Source organism: Rhipicephalus microplus, chromosome 1 (assembly GCF_043290135.1).
Source record: "Rhipicephalus microplus isolate Deutch F79 chromosome 1, USDA_Rmic, whole genome shotgun sequence".
NCBI lineage: Eukaryota > Metazoa > Arthropoda > Arachnida > Ixodida > Ixodidae > Rhipicephalus > Rhipicephalus microplus.
This window is the reverse complement of record NC_134700.1, coordinates 294690429-294708124: the sequence shown is the minus strand read 5'-3', so window position 1 is coordinate 294708124 and position 17696 is coordinate 294690429. Positions and strand designations below refer to the sequence as shown.

The 17696-nt window shown below is 44.4% G+C and overlaps 1 protein-coding gene across 3 annotated transcripts in view; it reads right to left on the bottom strand.

Moving 5' to 3' along the window:
* Positions 1–17696, bottom strand: part of Chd1 (chromodomain-helicase-DNA-binding protein 1) — a 115975-nt gene that overhangs the window by 15924 nt on the left and 82355 nt on the right. For all 3 annotated transcript variants that reach the window (XM_075865218.1, XM_075865219.1, XM_037412191.2), the window contains exons 27-28: positions 6569–6697; positions 636–814 (exon numbers count right to left, since the gene is read on the bottom strand). In XM_075865218.1, coding sequence (XP_075721333.1) covers positions 636–814; positions 6569–6697 — 308 coding nt within the window. The remainder of the gene's footprint in view (positions 1–635; positions 815–6568; positions 6698–17696) is intronic.

Genomic DNA, 17696 nt, shown 5'->3' with positions numbered 1-17696 from the left:
AGGTGCACTGCGATGTCATTTTCAACGGGAGAATCTCAAGTAGTTCCCTTTCTGAAAGTCGGAGCACGCCCTTTGGCACCGGTTGGGCGCGCAGACTCGCCAAATTTTGAGAAAATGTAGCAGCGTGTAGCAGCCAGGGCAATTCAATGCAGTTTGGCTGATGGTGCAGCGGCAGCATCACTGCTGCCGTAGTCTGGTACTGAGCCCACAACCTCACGTTCAGCAGCACAATTCAATGGCCACTGAGCTTGCATTGCGTATTTTGACTTCAAAACTCCTCGAGCACTACATTTGATGATTGTCTAAATATTACAAGGGCTCTACCCACAAAAGTTTACTGAATCTGCCACCGTGCCCCCGCAATACAAATAACAGTTTTGGGGAGAAGCCAGGAACGGGTAGCTCACTTCCTTCAGGATGTCAACTGGAATGAGCAAGTGTAACTGGCTGGTGCATATCCAGAAATTCTTTCTCCAGGGCAACCACTGATAGCATAGAGCATTGTTTGAGGATACAAAAACGAAATTGCATATTTTCTTGTTCTATCCGACTACCAATCTTTTAGACATGCTACCCTGCAAAGCAAAGTGCAATCCAAAAACAATTAAAAATAACAGCAGGAACTTCACACTTACGAACGCCATTGCTTTGCTTTTTCTGGGTCCGAGTACTCATTGCAGCATTCATTGATATGTTCACCAATTTTCAGCAGACACATCCGCGTGTGGTTTACTTGCTCGTCATCACTCATTGAAGCGTCTGGCGTGTCCAGCTGTTTAAGTGCTCGTTTAACTGGCCGCATCTTCTCTTTGCACTGAAAATAGCAAAGTGCATCTTTATATACACCCCAGCACTATAGTAACCAAGCACAGCTGCACGAGCTTCGGAACTACAGAAGGCCTAGCCAACACAACACAAAAAAAAGTTTCTTCTCTGTGTTTGTTACCAGTGCTACACCCCAATACGATTCACTACTTTGGGGCCTGCCCCTGGTAGTGGCAGTTTTTGAAGTAGTGCTTCAGTACTTCAAATATCTTTTGCAAATACTTTTTTCCCCTTTCAAATTTTCCACCACTGTCTTTGCTGTCCTTAAAACACGAGATAACTATGACTGTTGAACTGCATCTGTAATATGCACAGCCACAGATGCTAAATGAGCTTGTTAGATGCTGACCATGATACAATATCAAAAACGATTCACATCCCTTCAGTGTAAAGATCTTTCGGGCATGCTTAGCAGATCTGCTGCTGTGACAGATCAGCCGTCATAGCAACAAATCTTAGTTCACAGTGTGCTCACTAAACAAAGTCCAGAGCGTAATTAACAATGTAAAACCATGAAGATTAAATTCAGTAAACTCCTGTTAAGGCAATCTCTGGTTTCCCAGAGACTCAATGACATATACAGTGGACTCCCAATAAACGAAACTCGCTTAAACGAAAATGCCTCATTAACGGAACGGGCTCATATGATTATTTTCTATGTGTTGCGCAGTAAAATTCATCGGTTAATTGAAACAGTGCTTATTGGTCAACCACGGTTGGATGGCACAAACTCTAAACGCAGCATAGACTCGCTCAGGCCAAAGGTAGTCTCACAACTATGAGAGCACTTCGAGACAAGCCAATCCAGTAGCCATTCTCACTTGTGGTGGCTGTGGGAGCCGAATCGGCGAGTCAGTTGTGTGTTAGACCTATTTTTGCGGCTAAGTGCGGTGGATCATGGCGTTATTTCAGCCCCATGAAAAGGAAGCGGCCGCACCATGCACTTTCGCTTAAAAAAAAGCTGAAAATTCTCCAGGAGCTTGATCGAAGCGGCCTGTACAAGATGGAAGTGGCGAAAAGATACAACATCTCATATCGACACTGTCACGGATCTTCAACGCCAGAAAAAAGATTGAAAGCACTGTAAAGAACAAGACCTTTACATTTAAACAGATGCGGATGCAGACGATGCCTAATGAACAACTCGAAAAAGTTCTTTTTCTGTGGTTCAAGCGTGCGCGGAGTTCGAATTTGCCTATAAGCGGACCAATCCCCGAGGAATAAGCTCGAGAGATCGCCACGCATACAGGTGTTGAGAACTTCGTCCTAAGCGACGAATGGCTCAGCCGCTTCAAAACACGCCATGGCCTAGTCTTCAAAGGAATCTCAGGTGAGAGTGCTGCAGACAACAGGGACATTTCAACCGACCGGCAAAAGGGGCGGCTTAAGGAAATTTGGTAGAGCTTTGAGCCACGAGACCTCTTAAACGTCGACGAGATGAGTCGTTTTTATAAGGTGCTTCCATCAAAGACTCTCACCTTCAAAGGCGAAGCCTGTAGTGGAGAAAACGCAGTAAAGATCGCCTTATGTGCTGGTGGGTGCAAACAAGGCAGGAGATGAGAAATTGAAGCTGTTGGTAATAGAAAAATAAAGGCCCCCACGTTGTTTCAAAGGCATTCGACACCTTCCCGTTGCGTACCATGCAAACGGAAGAGCGTGGATGACCATGGCCATCTTGAAAAGTGGTTATGGGAGGAAGACGCAAGATTTAAGAGGCAAGGCAGGAACATTGTCTTCATCATGGATCATTTCCCAGCCCACGGTCAGGTTGACTCCATCCAAGCCATCACTTCGGAGTTCTTGGCGGCCAATGCAACAGCAACGATCCAGCCGATGGATCAAAGGGTTATTCAGAACATTAAAGTCCATTACCGCAGACAATTGCTCCATCGATTGCTGCTTTGTGCAGACAGCGGGTAATGCTAAAGCATAGACTTATTGGCAGCCATCCACATATTCGCACAGCACAAGGCTACGTGTAGTTACGACGTAACTACAGAAGAAGGGACGAGGACAGAAAGAGCGCTGCGCTCTTTCTGTCCTTGCATTCTGTCGCTGTGCAAATATGTTGATTCCCAATCACCAACTAGCCCAAGCATCTGTCTTATCAGCCATCCACATTTTGGCCCGTACCTGGGAGCAAGTGAAGGCAACAACAATATACAGATGCTTTCATCATGCTGGCTTTCAAGTTCAAAAAGCAGTACCTGATGAAGAAGAAAGCCCTGCTGATGCCGACATTGAGGCAATATTCAGTGAGGTTGTGCCCTCTGCCCCTTTCACGCTGCAGGACTACGAATCAATTGATGAAAATGTTCGTACTTGTCGTGAGGAGACAGTCGAGGAAATGATTGACGAAGTGCAAGATGAAGATTAACCTTCCAGCGATGAATGTTGGGACAATATTGGCACTGTAGTGGTGCCACCAGATTGATCAGCTAAAGAAGCTGTTGAACTTTTGCAGCACTATTTTGAGCATAAGGCTTGTCCAGAATTTCTGGCTAGTTTGTCCGGCATGGTTGCGTACCTTGTGAAAAAACAACTCAAGCTTGCCAAACAAACCACCTTTCCATCCTTTTTTTTTCTCCTACTCATCCTCATGAGTACGGTGAGGTTTGTACAATTTGAATAAAGGTTTTGATTCACTAAATAAGTGTACTTTGCTTAAATGAAACTTCTGATAAATGGAACAGTTTTATGGATCCCCTTGGAGTTTCGTTTAAGAGAAGTCAACTGTATATATACGCTTAAGACCAACCGCATAACAGGATTCTTCTAATGAACTCTCGCAGCAAAAGACAATGATGGCAATTCTGTGCAACAAACGTCTTGGTGGAGCATTCAGGCGAATGAGAAAAAGTAAAACAAGGAAAAAAAAAACAAAGAGAGAAGACAAAAAAAATTGGCAGATCCCACGTCCTGTGGGAATCGATAAAATGCAAAGCACGAATGAGGAAAGTTCATAACTCATTTAATACCAGTATAATATTACGAGGCAGGTTTAAATTATGCTGTCCATGACTTCCATGGCATAGTTATCATATCAGTATAACGTTACGAGGTGGACCTAAATTATGCCGTGCATGACTTCCATGGCATGATTATCATGTTTGAATGTGTCATTTACCTTCATTGTCTATTCATGTCACGTGATACCAAAAATAGTATCACGTGATGTGATATGTGGGGTTTGAAGCGAAGAATTCAAGCGAATAATTTTGAAGTGAATTAAAATAGTATATATGACATATAAAGAAAAATGGGCATATTTATCATGGCCTAGCTAACCTGCACGATATTTTTTAAATTGAAGTAGAGCGTCGATGGAAATGCCCTTTTTTTTTTTTCAATCAAAGGAAGTCGAAACAATTCTGAGTAGTCGCACGATTTAACTTTCGGTAAAATGAGAGTGATAACCTGCAAATTACATAACATTCTAAAATTTATTATACATATAGCATATAAGCTGTCATAATAAGCTTTTAAATTTAATAAAATAAGGAATTGATTTGAGGGTAACAAGTTCATTTAAAAAGGCCCTACAACACTTTTTAAAGTAGCCATCGAATGGATTCACTAAGGAAGCTTATTGCCTCACAAATTCACCACCACAAACATTTTCAGAATCTGTCCAGCAAGAGCAAAGTTGCAAATATATGTTGCACGCTGCTCTCTCTTCTCGTCCCAATGAAAGCGCTGGGGGGAAAGATCAGGTGTGCCTCATGACCTTCGGCACTTTTTCTCTTGTTCTTCAAATATGCAGCTTTTCAGTGAGAATGTGCACGTACATGTGGACAAGTGGCAGTCTCAGGAATGACCGAGCACGCCATGCCAATGGCTGATACAATGGCTGTGACGAGGGATTTTTGAGCTTGTGGCCTCATTTGCCGAGAGGAGGGAGCAATTTTTAGCTGACTGAGATTTATTGTGAATTGCAGGCCACGTGCTGCGCTATAACATTTGGTTCGCATTTTCTCGGTAGCCCCGACTACCGAACAGCAGCGTTTGCCGACCATCCTCAAAAAATGTTACAGGGAGCCCCTTTAAATTTGAAAGGTGCTTCTCTGCAGGGCTTATTTCTCCTGTAGAAGTGCTTTCATGGTTTAGCATTCTTACACTGCAGTGAAACCACCTCTACAAGCAGTTACATGCGGACTAATGTACACTTATTCGTTCATTGCGAATACTTTGAAATTTTCAGTAATTTATTTTCGAATCGAAGCAAATTGGAATACTCTACTCTTCGTTCGAACATTCGAAGGATTCGAATGTTCCAAGCCTACGTTTGGTATATGCCATATACCAAGCCTACGTTTGGTATATGTGAAGCTAGCGAAACGACCGCAAACGAACCATGAGCGTGGCGTGTAGTCGTGACTAGTCATAACATTAAAATCATGACTTCCACGTTAGGGTCTATCACTTATGTTCGCCATGCAGTCATGTCGTACCATGCCAATTTTGCATCATCTCATGTGAATGAAACCATCGCAAGAGCAGCAAGACTATGAAATGTAAATCATGGCATTCATGGCATACAAGCCATTATTTCCATGTTATGACTAGTCATTTATGTTGTACACTCATGTCATGCCATACCAATTTCGGTATCGACACCATTGTCGAGACGGCCAGGAGTGCTAAAAGTCGCAGGTGGCTAGACAGACGGACAGACAGACAGACAGACAGACAGACAGACAGACAGACAGACAGACAGACAGATAGACAGGCAGGCTCAGAACCCCCTAAGAAAATATCAGAACCCCCTAAGAAATGCTTGCACACTTTCGCAAGCAACTATGTGTGCATTGGCTTTGTAAAAATAACAATGCCATAGAGACATACGTATCGAAAAGCGATACGGTCAAAGCCAGCAAAACAGAAACAGCCTGAAGAATAAATTTACCATTCTTTGAAGGAAAACTGATATTGTTCCACCCCTCCCCCCTTTTTTTTGTCTAATTGTCAAAATAGGGTTGTAGAGTTTTGTTGTGAAAATGTGGTATCAATTTATTCATGAGCTTGCAAAATTGAGTGCTCTATAGATTCGCGTAAATATTCTACTTGAAGGCTTAGTTTTCATCAAGCTGTGCCAAATAAATGCATTTTCTTATTCCTGTTCTCCTCATTGTAAGTATACCCCATTCAGTGTTTTCAAGTAACATATTTGGATGCACTTAACATGTTAGAATTTCTTTTTTTTGGGTGTACTTCTGATGAGACGAAAAAACAATCGTACTCCCTTCAAGTTAGTGTTAACTGTACCACCAAGAAAAAAACATTAAAAATACATGAGACCCTTTCATAATTTGTGGTAAGGTTCACTGAAGCCTGCCTTTTCAGAACTTTGTGGGGAAGATAAACCAAAACCACACATACACAGCAAGCACAGAAGGTACTTATCCTGTACTCATAGATATTACGCTGGCTTCCTCCAGAAGAATTCAGAAAGACGTACATTGTAATGATAAATTACACTCTGAGCATAAACTACAGCCAAGTGTACATGAACATGTTTTTTTATTGGCTAGGGTCATTGAAATTCATTTATAACAATAGCAGGATTCAATGCGTGGCACAAAGATATGGGACTAGGGGATGTTTAGGAATGAGCTACAAAAGCGAGTTGACATTTTATTCCACAGCAACTACACATAGGAAGCGCAGTAATTAAACATTTTTCTGTAATGTACTAGGTGATACTAGCAATATATATTTTTTGCAGTCCAAACAGATTACTAACCTCATTGAATAGCGTCATGTCCAGGTCACCAGTGGCTTCTATGACTTGCGGTGCAGCATTGGCAGTATAGTGCATTGCGGGCATCTCTTTCTTCACCTTGGGTTTTGCACCTTCCCCTGTACTTTCATGCTGAAGAACATATGCAAAAATATATCAACTCTGCCTGGTACTGAACCTAAAAGTGAGTACAAATTTGTGCACACACATGCAGGGGTGCATGTGTGTGCACAAACAATTTCGGGCAATTCTTGGAGGAGCAAACTGTTATTTTAGGAGCTCTAAAATCCAAATTCGGAGCAGGTTACCGGGGGGGGGGGAAAACACGAATTTTTCATCATGAAATACCAAATTTGGAGCAGGATAAAAAAGAACACTTACATTTAGAAAAATAAAATATGTATAAACCACTCAACACACATAAGCCACTCAACATCACATAAATCGTGCAGTGTGAACATGAGCACTGCTATTTCAATCAAAGTAGAGTTTTTGAACTACTGCTTTGACAGACCCTGCGAACCTAAATATGAATCTGCCAAGCTCCCATTCGGGAGATTCCTAAAACCGAGGAGTAGGGGTGGTGGGAAAAGAACTGACGCACAATTTAGTTTGGTTTTTAGGGAAACAGAAATGTCATACACTGCTCCAAATGATTGCCATTAGCTTATTTAGGCGCCAGTGGTTATATTGGTACTCCTAATTATGCGGCATACAAATGCACGAGTAACTAGACAAAATATGCAATGTCTTGCGACTAGCACTAACAGCCCACTCCAAACTTCAATACACCTCTCCGCAGAGTACCATTGTACTGTACTGAAGGTTAGAAGGATTCTCTGCACAGGTTAGAAAGAAATTTTCTAGTCGCTGCACCCCTCCCCCCTTTTCACCTTTTCTTTTTTTTCACCGTGGAGTTAGGTGCCGCATCGGCTTACTAGCAAGGCACCTTCGACCAGGTAAAGTAACAACGGTGCGTGCTCGTTGGCCCAGCGACGGTACCGGGTATTTATTGCCAGGACCGTGACCGGGACGACGGAACTTCTAGACATAGACAAAAAAAATAGATTTTTGTACCACTGCTAAGGCAATCAACGTGGTCGCTGGCAACGCCGGCGATCGCGGCATACGCTTCCACCTCAAGTTCCTAACAAGCCGTAGCCACGTTTTCAGACAAGAAAATTTACACCTACAGCAACGAATTTTCGTAGAAGTTTTGTCGTCCTGCCGATAGGTATTCGCTGCCGTCGACAGACCAGGCACGCAGCGTTATTTTATCTGGTCGATCGCGGCTCACGTGCGTAGGACAGATGTCTAGAATAATTTAAATATATTCTAGACACTATAGTTAGGGATGCGCGCTTTGACTGATAGCGCTAACAGCAGGTGACCGACATGGCCTGCATTTCTCACCATAATTAGTGCATCTGAAAAAATTTTGAGCCTGGCTGGGCATTTTGGCGCAGCTGTTGCACACACACACACACACATTTTGTAAGCACATTCTAGTACATGAGGCACTAATGTCGATTAGGCCTGGCCTGCCGTTCAGTGTGTTGTCGTGGAAAGTTTGTTCAAGACACGAAGATCCGGCGCCGAAAAGAACGCACTCAAGCACTGAACCAAGCAAGATCAGCATGTATAATATGAAGTTTGCTTTCATGGCTGGGAGATCAACAACGACGAAAACCCCCCAAGCTTACGTAAGACAGCACACTAACAGCGAAAGCAAAAGGTTGCCTCATAAAGCCGTAGGAAGGTCTAGATTTGCGGACGAGGAAGTAAACGCAATATCTGTGGCAAGCTTGATAACAACGACGCTTTTCCCGACAGGAAACTTGATACGGATGGGATCGCGGGCAGCCGTAGCCACACTCGCGACGTCGGTACACTGTATACTTGCGTTGGCACTGGGGAAAAAACTGTCTGCGAGGCAACCGCCCTCCTCTCTTATTTGGCGAGCCCGCGCAGCGTGCCATGGTATTTTTTTCCTTTTCTTTTCTCTGTTCACTTCACATCCTCTCCTCCTCCGTAATGACCTCGTCGGTTGCTCCTCAGCGTCACGCACACCCAGCATGCCTCCTTTCAGACGCGATAGCGCGTTTGTCACAAAGATTTTCCAGCAACCGCATTATATCAGGTCTTTCATCTTGGGGGACTGCACAATAAGTAGTATGCTTATATGTGGGGTTCTATGGGGGGGGTAAACGGGAGTAAAAAAAAACGCATGGTAATCAATTCTTCACTATAAACGGTTACATTATAGCGGTCTACACTGTATTACCGATACAATCATGCTAAAGATCGCAGCCTGTAACCCATCAGTGACTACAGTAGAAGCAGTTCTAGGTGCTTTGCAATGACAGCGACTTTCAAGAATAAAATTACCAATGCAAAGCTTCGCCTGGGCAACAGACCTGTTCATGCCTATTATGTGGTTGACTGTGTAAGACGAGTGTTCTTGAGCGAGTGAGGAATGCGTATCACCTACTTCGATTTACTAACGTGAGACGCCCAAGCAGGTTGCGGGATCGAATCCCGGCTGCGGCAGCTGCACTTTCAACGGAGGCGAAAATGCTGTAGTGTGCTCAGATTTGTGTTGACGTTAAAGAACTCCAGTTGGTCCAAATTTCCAGATCCCTCTACTACGGCATCTCTCATAATCATATGGTGGTTTTGGGACGTTAAACCCCACATATTATCATGAGATGCCCACTAGTGACCGGTTGAGGCCAAGATATCTGCCATTCATCGATGCCTTCATGTCCACACAAAATAAAGTGAGCTCTCAAGAAACTTAGAAGCGTGGCGGTTTGGGTAGTTGATATGACATCTCAATTGTTATAGTGTGAGACCAGAACGACGACCTCTCAAGAAAGTTTGGCGATCAGGCCTCTCAAGAAAGTTTTTGCATCTCTAAAAGAACAAAAACGACGATGCACTAAAATGTAAAAAATGGTTTCTTGCCGTTGCGTTGGATTTCCTATCGCACAGTTCCTGCTCGACCGTGCCCCCCCTCACCTCTCTTTTTTTCAGAAGCAAATCTGACTGTTTCAACAAAGCTTAACAATAAGGAATATATTATTGCATAAAAAGCAAAGAACCATCACTTTAGCTTTGTACGCAGACTTGAACCACTGAAATATAGCATAATACCGTATTTACTCGATTCTACCGCGCCCTCGATTGTAATGCGCACCCGATTCCCACGACGAAAAAAAAAAAAAAAACAATGTGAGACATCGATTGCAACGCGCACCCATTTTTCTCACTGGCCCGCACGATCACACCACTCGAAAAAACGACTCCTTTCGGGAGCGTCTTCCATTTAAATATGAGGTACGGCGAAGCTTGTGCCCATCTGACGTGTAACAGAGCATTGCCGTCACTGTAGTTTTACCGTGGACCGACGTTTGCACGCGAACTTGCTTCGCCCCCTTTCTTCTCGACAGTTGTGGTGCCAGGCATGTCGAAGTAAAGAGGCGTCTGATAGGCATTCCCAATTTACCCAAGCAGGGAGCCGTTGTTGTGCCGTAAATTTAGGACGAACCTCTGAAAACTCTGAAGCTTTTCATCGTACTCCTCCGCAAAACTTTTCGCATATGCCCGTTCCCCTTCGGAGGGAAAAGCCTTTCCTCTTCATAAAGTTAGTTAGCCAGCACCTGCTCGCTTTAAACTGGCTCCGCATTAGACCTTTTTCTAAGGCTAATTGCATAGCCCGCACTTGGAGCAGTTCTGTCGCCACGGGCCGCCGTGCCGCTCAAGCACATACTCGCCGAGCAGCTCTTTAATTTGCGGAAACCGACCCTGCTGTGGTCCACTGAAGCCTTTGCGTGAAGCTTTGCTGTCAGCAATCTTCTGCTTTTGTTTCCGCCGGTCCCGCACGCACGTTTCAGGAACTCCGAACGACCGCAATGCGGCCCGATTTACGTCCGTTTCGGCACACGCGATGACTTTTCTTTTAAAAGCGGCACCGTGGTGCACTCGTCGAGTTCTTGGAGTCCGCCCTTCCATGCCGTCGATGCTAATGCACACGTACGAAGTGTTGCACATGGGAAACACATAGGCAGAAATGGCCGACGCGCCATGCCGACGCACGTAGGGGGCGGCCATTTCAGAATGCTGATGACAATAGAACGACCGTATTCATTTTTTTTTTTCGTACTCGATTCTAACGCGCATGCGATTTATGAACTCGCTTAACCGGAAAAAAGGTGTGCGTTAGATTCGAGTAATTACGGTAATGGAATTTGTAGAAGAGCACAGCAATGATTCCAAAAATTTTTCCTTCATTGCTTCATGCCCCGCCACGGTGGTCTAGTGGCTAAGGTACTCGGCTGCTGACCCGCAGGTCGCGGGATCAAATCCCGGCTGTGGTGGCTGCATTTCCGATGAAGGCGGAAATGTTGTAGGCCCGTGTACTCAGATTTGGGTGCACGTTAAAGAACCCCAGGTGGTCTAAATTTCCGGAGCCCTCCACTACGGCGTCTCTCATAATCATATGGTGGTTTTGGGACGTTGAACCCGGCAAATCAATCAATCAATTCGTTGCTTCATCCATAAAATCTCATGGTTTAGATTTAGATTATGTATGTTATGTATGTTATTTAGATTATGTAAGTTATGTACAACCTATTTCTTATAACTAGGCTTGTGCGAATAGTAGAGTATCCGGATTCGCTGCGATCATAATTTAATTTATCGAAAATTTCGATGTATTGGCAGTGAACTAATAAGTGTACATTAGACCGCATTCAACCGCCTGTGAAGGTGGTTTCACTGTCGTGTAAAGATGCTAAACCAAGAAAGCACCTATCCAGGGGACATCCACTCTGCCGCAAAGTTTCCCTTCAAATTTAAAGAAGCCCTACAACACTGCAAAGAATGTTCATAAAACGCTGCCGATCTGTAGTCGAGGCTACCGAGAACATGTGAAGCAAATATTATAGCGCAGCACGCGGCCTGCAATTCACAATAAATTCTCAAAATCAGCTAAAAATGTTTCTTCACTCTCAGCGAATGACACTACAAGCTTAAAAATCACTTGTCACAGCGATTGGCTGATTCGAGCACGGTGCGCTTGGTCGTTACTGGGGCCGCTGCTTGTCCACGCGTATGTGCGCGATCGCACTGAAAGGCCGTGGATTCGAAGAAAAAATAAAAGGAAGAGAAAGTGCTCAAAAGTCACAAAACACGTGTCACTTTTATTTTTATTTATTTATATATTTATTTATTTATTTATTTTCCCTGTGTTATCTCTTTTTGCTTAGCTTCCAGCTCTTTTGTCAAGACGAGAAGATAGAATGCAATAGACCCTTTTCATAATTGTAAAGCTAGCTTTCCTGCTCTGCAGTTTGCCTTACTAATGGCGGCTAGTCACTTTCATGCGCAGTTTACTTGCACTAAGACTTGTAAAATGTAGGTTTAGCTATCTCGACATTACTGCGCATAATAGACGAGCCCCAGCGTGTTTAACTAGGACCTTCTCTTCATTTGAAGCAGGACTGGCGCCGCCGTTAGTAGGGCAAACATGCAGTGCCAAGAAGCGCACTTGCGAATTATGAAAGGAGTCTAATACAGTGTGCGACAAATCTTTGGAACTCCGCTCGTACTGGACGGATTCTAAAAATTTAAGCTTTCTTAGTGGCACTATGGCTACTTTAAAAAGTGTTGCAGGGCCCCTTTAAATGAACATGTTACACTCAAATCAATTCATCATTTTGTTAAGCTTAAAAGCTTGTTATGACGGCTTACATGGTCTAAGCATAACAAATTTTTAAATGTTACGTATTTTACAGGTTATCACTTGCATCTTACCGAAACTCAAATCCGGCTACTACTCAAGGTAGTTTCGACTTCCTTTAAACAAAAAATAAATTTTTGTTAATATGTAAGACAATCCATTCGAATTCGATTCAAAGTTATTCAACCAAAATCACTATTTCCTTCGAATTCACTTTGAACCTAAAATTCCCTATTCTCACAAGCCTACTTATAACACTACCTAAAAAATAACAGCATAAACCTTGGATGTTAGTGCAAAAATGCACATGTTGGATGCGCTTGCAAAACCAAAATCGTCCACAAACATGCATAGCAACACATGTGCAGAAGCTCCAACCATGTAGCTTTGTCTGATTGATTGATTGATACCTAAGGTTTAAGATCCCCAAACTACCATATCATTATGAGAGACGCCGTAGTGGAGGGCTCCAGAAATATCAACCCCCTGGCGATTTGATCCCGCAACCTGTGGGTCAGTAGCAGAGCTGCCTTAGCTACTAGACCAGTGGTTCTCAGCCATGGATGCGTCTGGGACCCCTTGTGGACTTGCGGGAGTGATAGGGGTCTCCTTGCAGCAAAGGGGAGGCAGGGGGGTACACAGGTAAATTAACACAACTTGAGTGTGTAACAGGGGCCTTTTAATGCTACCGAAAACATCAATAAACATTCCACATCACTTCATTTTGGACAGTTCATCAATATGTGGCACAGTCATGCTTAAAGAAAAGTGAGGGTTTCACGGATCATAGCGGACCCCCCATTGGAGAACCACTGTCCCACAGTTGTTGGGACGCGTAGTAATAATGCTTTTCGCAAGGAAGTATGACAAACTTCAATGACTTTGACACAGTGACTGTTCGTGCAGGCAGCCTTGTTGGTCACTTTCTATTATCTGAGCACTGGAGGTCGGAAACGTGACGCAACCGTCAAATTTTTTTTGGCAAAATGTGACTGAAAGGATATCTCTTAACAGTGAACTACTAAAACTAATCTCGATGATACGAATTCAAAGGGAGCTTGTAAAATATTTGGATCTTCCTGAATTCGTATGAACCAAAAACAAGTTAAAACTGATCATGAAGATGAACAAGAACTTTATTGGGGTCAAGTACTTCTTTAAAATCCATGATAATTTTTTAAAGTCCATGATGTTCTTTTGACCTCTCCTGCCTTCACCGTCTCTCAATAAAGTGCCGCAGTTTTTTCTCATGTTGCTGGTGCTTAAAGGCGCATTCGCACTTGACATCAAAGGGAGTGAAAGTAGCAAAACTCAGTGGAAATTCACTTGCTTCGCCGTTTTTGGCGGCTGGAAAACCGCGCTGCAAAGTCGATGAGAATTCACAAAGGAGAATGCAAGTGCAAACACCGCATCCGAACCCTTTTAAAACGTTCACATTCGTTGTGCCCTTCGTACATGCCACTGCCATCACTGCAGGAAAATTCGTTCCATTTTGCCCGTTTTCTGAGCATTAAAATTCATTCCGAGTTCTCCTTATGCATGCAAAGCGCTGAAAGTAAACAGTTTAAACCTTTACAATCGTTGCTTCGAGAGATACTCCAGCAGTAACGACATAAGTGGACGCACCGGCAGCGGCGGTGATGGGTTGAGCCAGCAGTGCAAAAGTGGGACACATTAGGGCATCCTGCATCGCTGCTGCAGTAGCACCTTCTATTTCCGGTGTTCTCAGCGATCTTAATCTAAACCAGAGGTGCAATCTTGTATGTGTTACAAATTCGGACGCAAGCGTTCTGATCGTAACGTCAGAAAGTGAACGGTACGCATCGGTCGCGAGGACAAGGGTAAGCGAACAGCCAATGAGGGAAATAGAGGCCTGCGTCACAATTTCGACGTTGGCTTGGGGACCGTATATCAAGTTGAGAAGTGTTTCTGACATGTTGAGGAATGTTTAACTATTATTGCTCATTACTAACATGTGTTGGCACACTAGTTTTCAAACCTATATGGAATGCGACACAATTGAAATGTATTTTCCCCGTTATTGTTGTGAAATGACGCTAGGCAGCGCTGCTATTTAGAGGGACGTTTAGTGGTGGCACTAGGTACAACCCCGTTTCAAGCAATTGGTCCACTCATGTCTCCCCCACTATTCAAATTCAAAAGTTGCAGCTTATGAAGTCGTTGGCTCAGTCGAGAGAAATCATGGCGGAGAGCACCTCAATCGGTAACCAAAATGAGCATCTCCTCCACGTTTCCGGGACTCAGCGTGCGATCGTGCTCACCTTCATAGCGGAGCATCCCCAGTTCGCAACGAAAGTCATCAAGCTGGGACACAGCTTCATCGTCGTCGACTGGCAGCGGCTGTGGCAGGAACTAAGTGACTTGCTTAATCATGAAGGACCTGCTTAATCATGAAGGACCTGCCCAAAATAAAAAATTTCACAGCATATCCACGGAGTCAATGATGATGGGTGGGGCGAAGCTTGAAAGGGTTCCGTCGGTAACCGTGAATCTTCTGTCCGTCCATCTGTCTGTGTGTCTATCTACGATAACGGACATGGACAGACAGACAAGGCGGCTAAGACAATGGAGGAGGAAGTGAGTCACTATAAGTGCATGAGGCCCGCTGCGACGTCGCCGCTATCAGAGGCACAAACGTGAGTGACCTTCAAACGGTCTGGGCGATTTGTTCTTTGACATTGGTGTATATTTGCAGGCCACTGGCTCGCTGGCATAGAATGATAGGGTCAAGTTAATCGCACAAGGTACTGTTAGACAGACAAAAACATTGTTAGAACTCTTTTTAAAAGAGTCAACTATTCAAATGCATCATTTACCTAGTTTGGTCGTCTCTGTTCGGCTGCAGAAGCCCCACAGGCGAGAGGAAAAAACGTTTCAGGGACAAAAAAACGCTATGTTTTCAAAGTGCCCGGATACTGAAAAGGCGCAAAGCGCTTACATTTCAATCGAATCCGTGCCACCGCGCAGCCATTTCAATCCATTCGTTTCGTTTTGAACGGAAGGAACGGTCTCTCCGATCGTTCCTTCACCTCCGCCCAAAAAACAGACGAAAACAGACACGTGGAACATCACGGCATTTTTCACGGCTCAAATGGGCCAATCGTGTGTGACTCAATGGGATGAAACGCCGCCGTCCGAATTTGGGACACATACAAGATTGCACCACAGGCTCTTGATCAACGCGTCTTTGTCAAAGCGTGAGCGGTGGCATGCTGCACGGGTAGTTCGCGATAGCACCAACGCGATAAACTACCTACGCTTTTGCCGCCAAGTTGAATTTGCGGTTAGTTAGGTTTTCTATGGCTTACATCACAGGTCTGAGAGCCAGTGCAGCCGGTGTAGCCATGAAGCAAAACGGCAATATGCTATTGCATAGCGGGAAAACTGCTTTCAGGCTGATTTTTTTCATGTCTGCCTTGTGGTGTGGTTTTCCGGCCACTTAAGTGGCAAAGCGAGGGAAATTCCAATGAGTTTTGCCAAATCCACTCCCTTCGAGGCCAAACGTGAACAGGCGTTTCGTCACAGACAAGCTGTGTTGCGCCGCTCGCGTGCAGCGGTCAGTCGCACGTTCATATCATCCATGGTGGCTGGGGAAACCGTTCGCGTAACACCGAATCACTGCGTATTTTCTCTAATGTAAGCCACTTGAAACAACCTTAAGGTTCGTATCGTTGCAAATTTGCATCAACCGTAATCGCATCATCGAGATTATACTGCATCAGTGCTAACAAATTATAAAGAATAAGCGGCACAGTGAATGCATTTTTGCGTCAGATACTACCACAATGATGTAATATAAAGGACACAGCAACACCATACCAGCCTTAACTGACTTGATACGGTTTGTTTGTTGTTTTTTAAACACAATCTTCGCTCAAGCTAATCACAGAGAAAGTGATTTATTCATATAGTTTAAAGGGACCCTAAAATGTTTTTTAAGTAACCACGGAATGCATTCATTGGAAAAGCTTATTGCCTCACGAATTCGACGCCATGAAAATTTTAAGAATCTGTTCAGAGAGAGTGGAGTTACAAAGGTTTGTCACATGCTGCAATTGCATTCTCTCTTCTCTCGTCCCGGCGAAAACGCTTGAAGCTAAGCAGGGAGGGATGGCAGGGCCACAGAAAAACGTCACACGCGCCTCGTGGCCTTGAGCACTTTTTTTGTTTTTCTTCGAATGCGCCGCTTTTTCGGGGTGAACTTGCGCGCACGCGTGGACAAGTCGTGGCCTCTCACGGTGATCTCTGTAACGAGCGAGCGCGCCATGTTCAAATCAGCCAATGGCTGATAGATGGGTAATTCACATGAGATTTTTGGGCATATTTCGCCATTTGTCGAGAGAAGAGAAAGCAATATTTAGCTGACTTTGGTCATTTATTGTGAATTCCAGGCCGCGTGCTGTGCTATAATATTTGGCTCGCGTGTTGTCGGGAGCTTCTACTATTGATCGGCAGCGTTTTCTGACCATGCTCAAAAAGTATTGCAGGGCCCCTTTAAAGGGCCACTCACCAGGTTTGACAATTTTGAGCTGACAAGCGCAATGCGTAGACGAGGCGTTCATGATCACGTCTGCCAAAATTTGCAACGCTACGCGCTGTAGAAATGGGTCAAATTTCAAGATGAACGCTGCTCCCCCTCCCCTCTGCCGGCGCACGCCTAGAGAAGTAGGGCAAGACGTGGGCATATGAATGGCCCTACGTACCCAGCAATGCAGTGACGTTGGTTCTCTACGTAGACGACCCTGCTCTGACATCGTAAGCAGTATACCACGTGACATGACAAAAATTATTCAACACAACATGCGTAGTTTATGTATTTGTTGCTTTAAGAGGTTAATAAAACTTGAAATAAATAGAGACCCAATAAAAAATTGTGCACGTTTTTCTTTCATTTTTTCCCATGAAATGCTATGAGATGCAGGGCTAATGTGCCAGCTTTTCGCATGCATTCGTGTCCCCACAGTCAGCGCATCGAGCAGATGACAGCTGTGGAAGCGAATGGAACGCTCCTACGCGTTCACGCACTCAATGTGCTCATCTATTCTACCGCGTCAAAGCCAGCATTTCCAAACCATCCCGCAGAAACAGGCAGAAGGCCACAAAATAACGCTGGTCAACAGAGCAAAGCCACTCGAATGCTCGGGGGTTGGGCTTGTTTGGGCATGTCATGCGCACGTGACCTCTTGGTCGGATGCCTGAGAGAGTGGGAAAAAATTGTGGCTTGCAAAGGCTACGCGGAGGAGCGGCAAGGGTTTCGAGCTCGCCTCCTCTCAATCTCGTTTCGCGCCGCTTCAAAAAACCTGTTTTCTCCGCTCGTGATGAACCGATTCGAAAAATTTTTGTGGCAAAATGTTCCTCATCGAACAC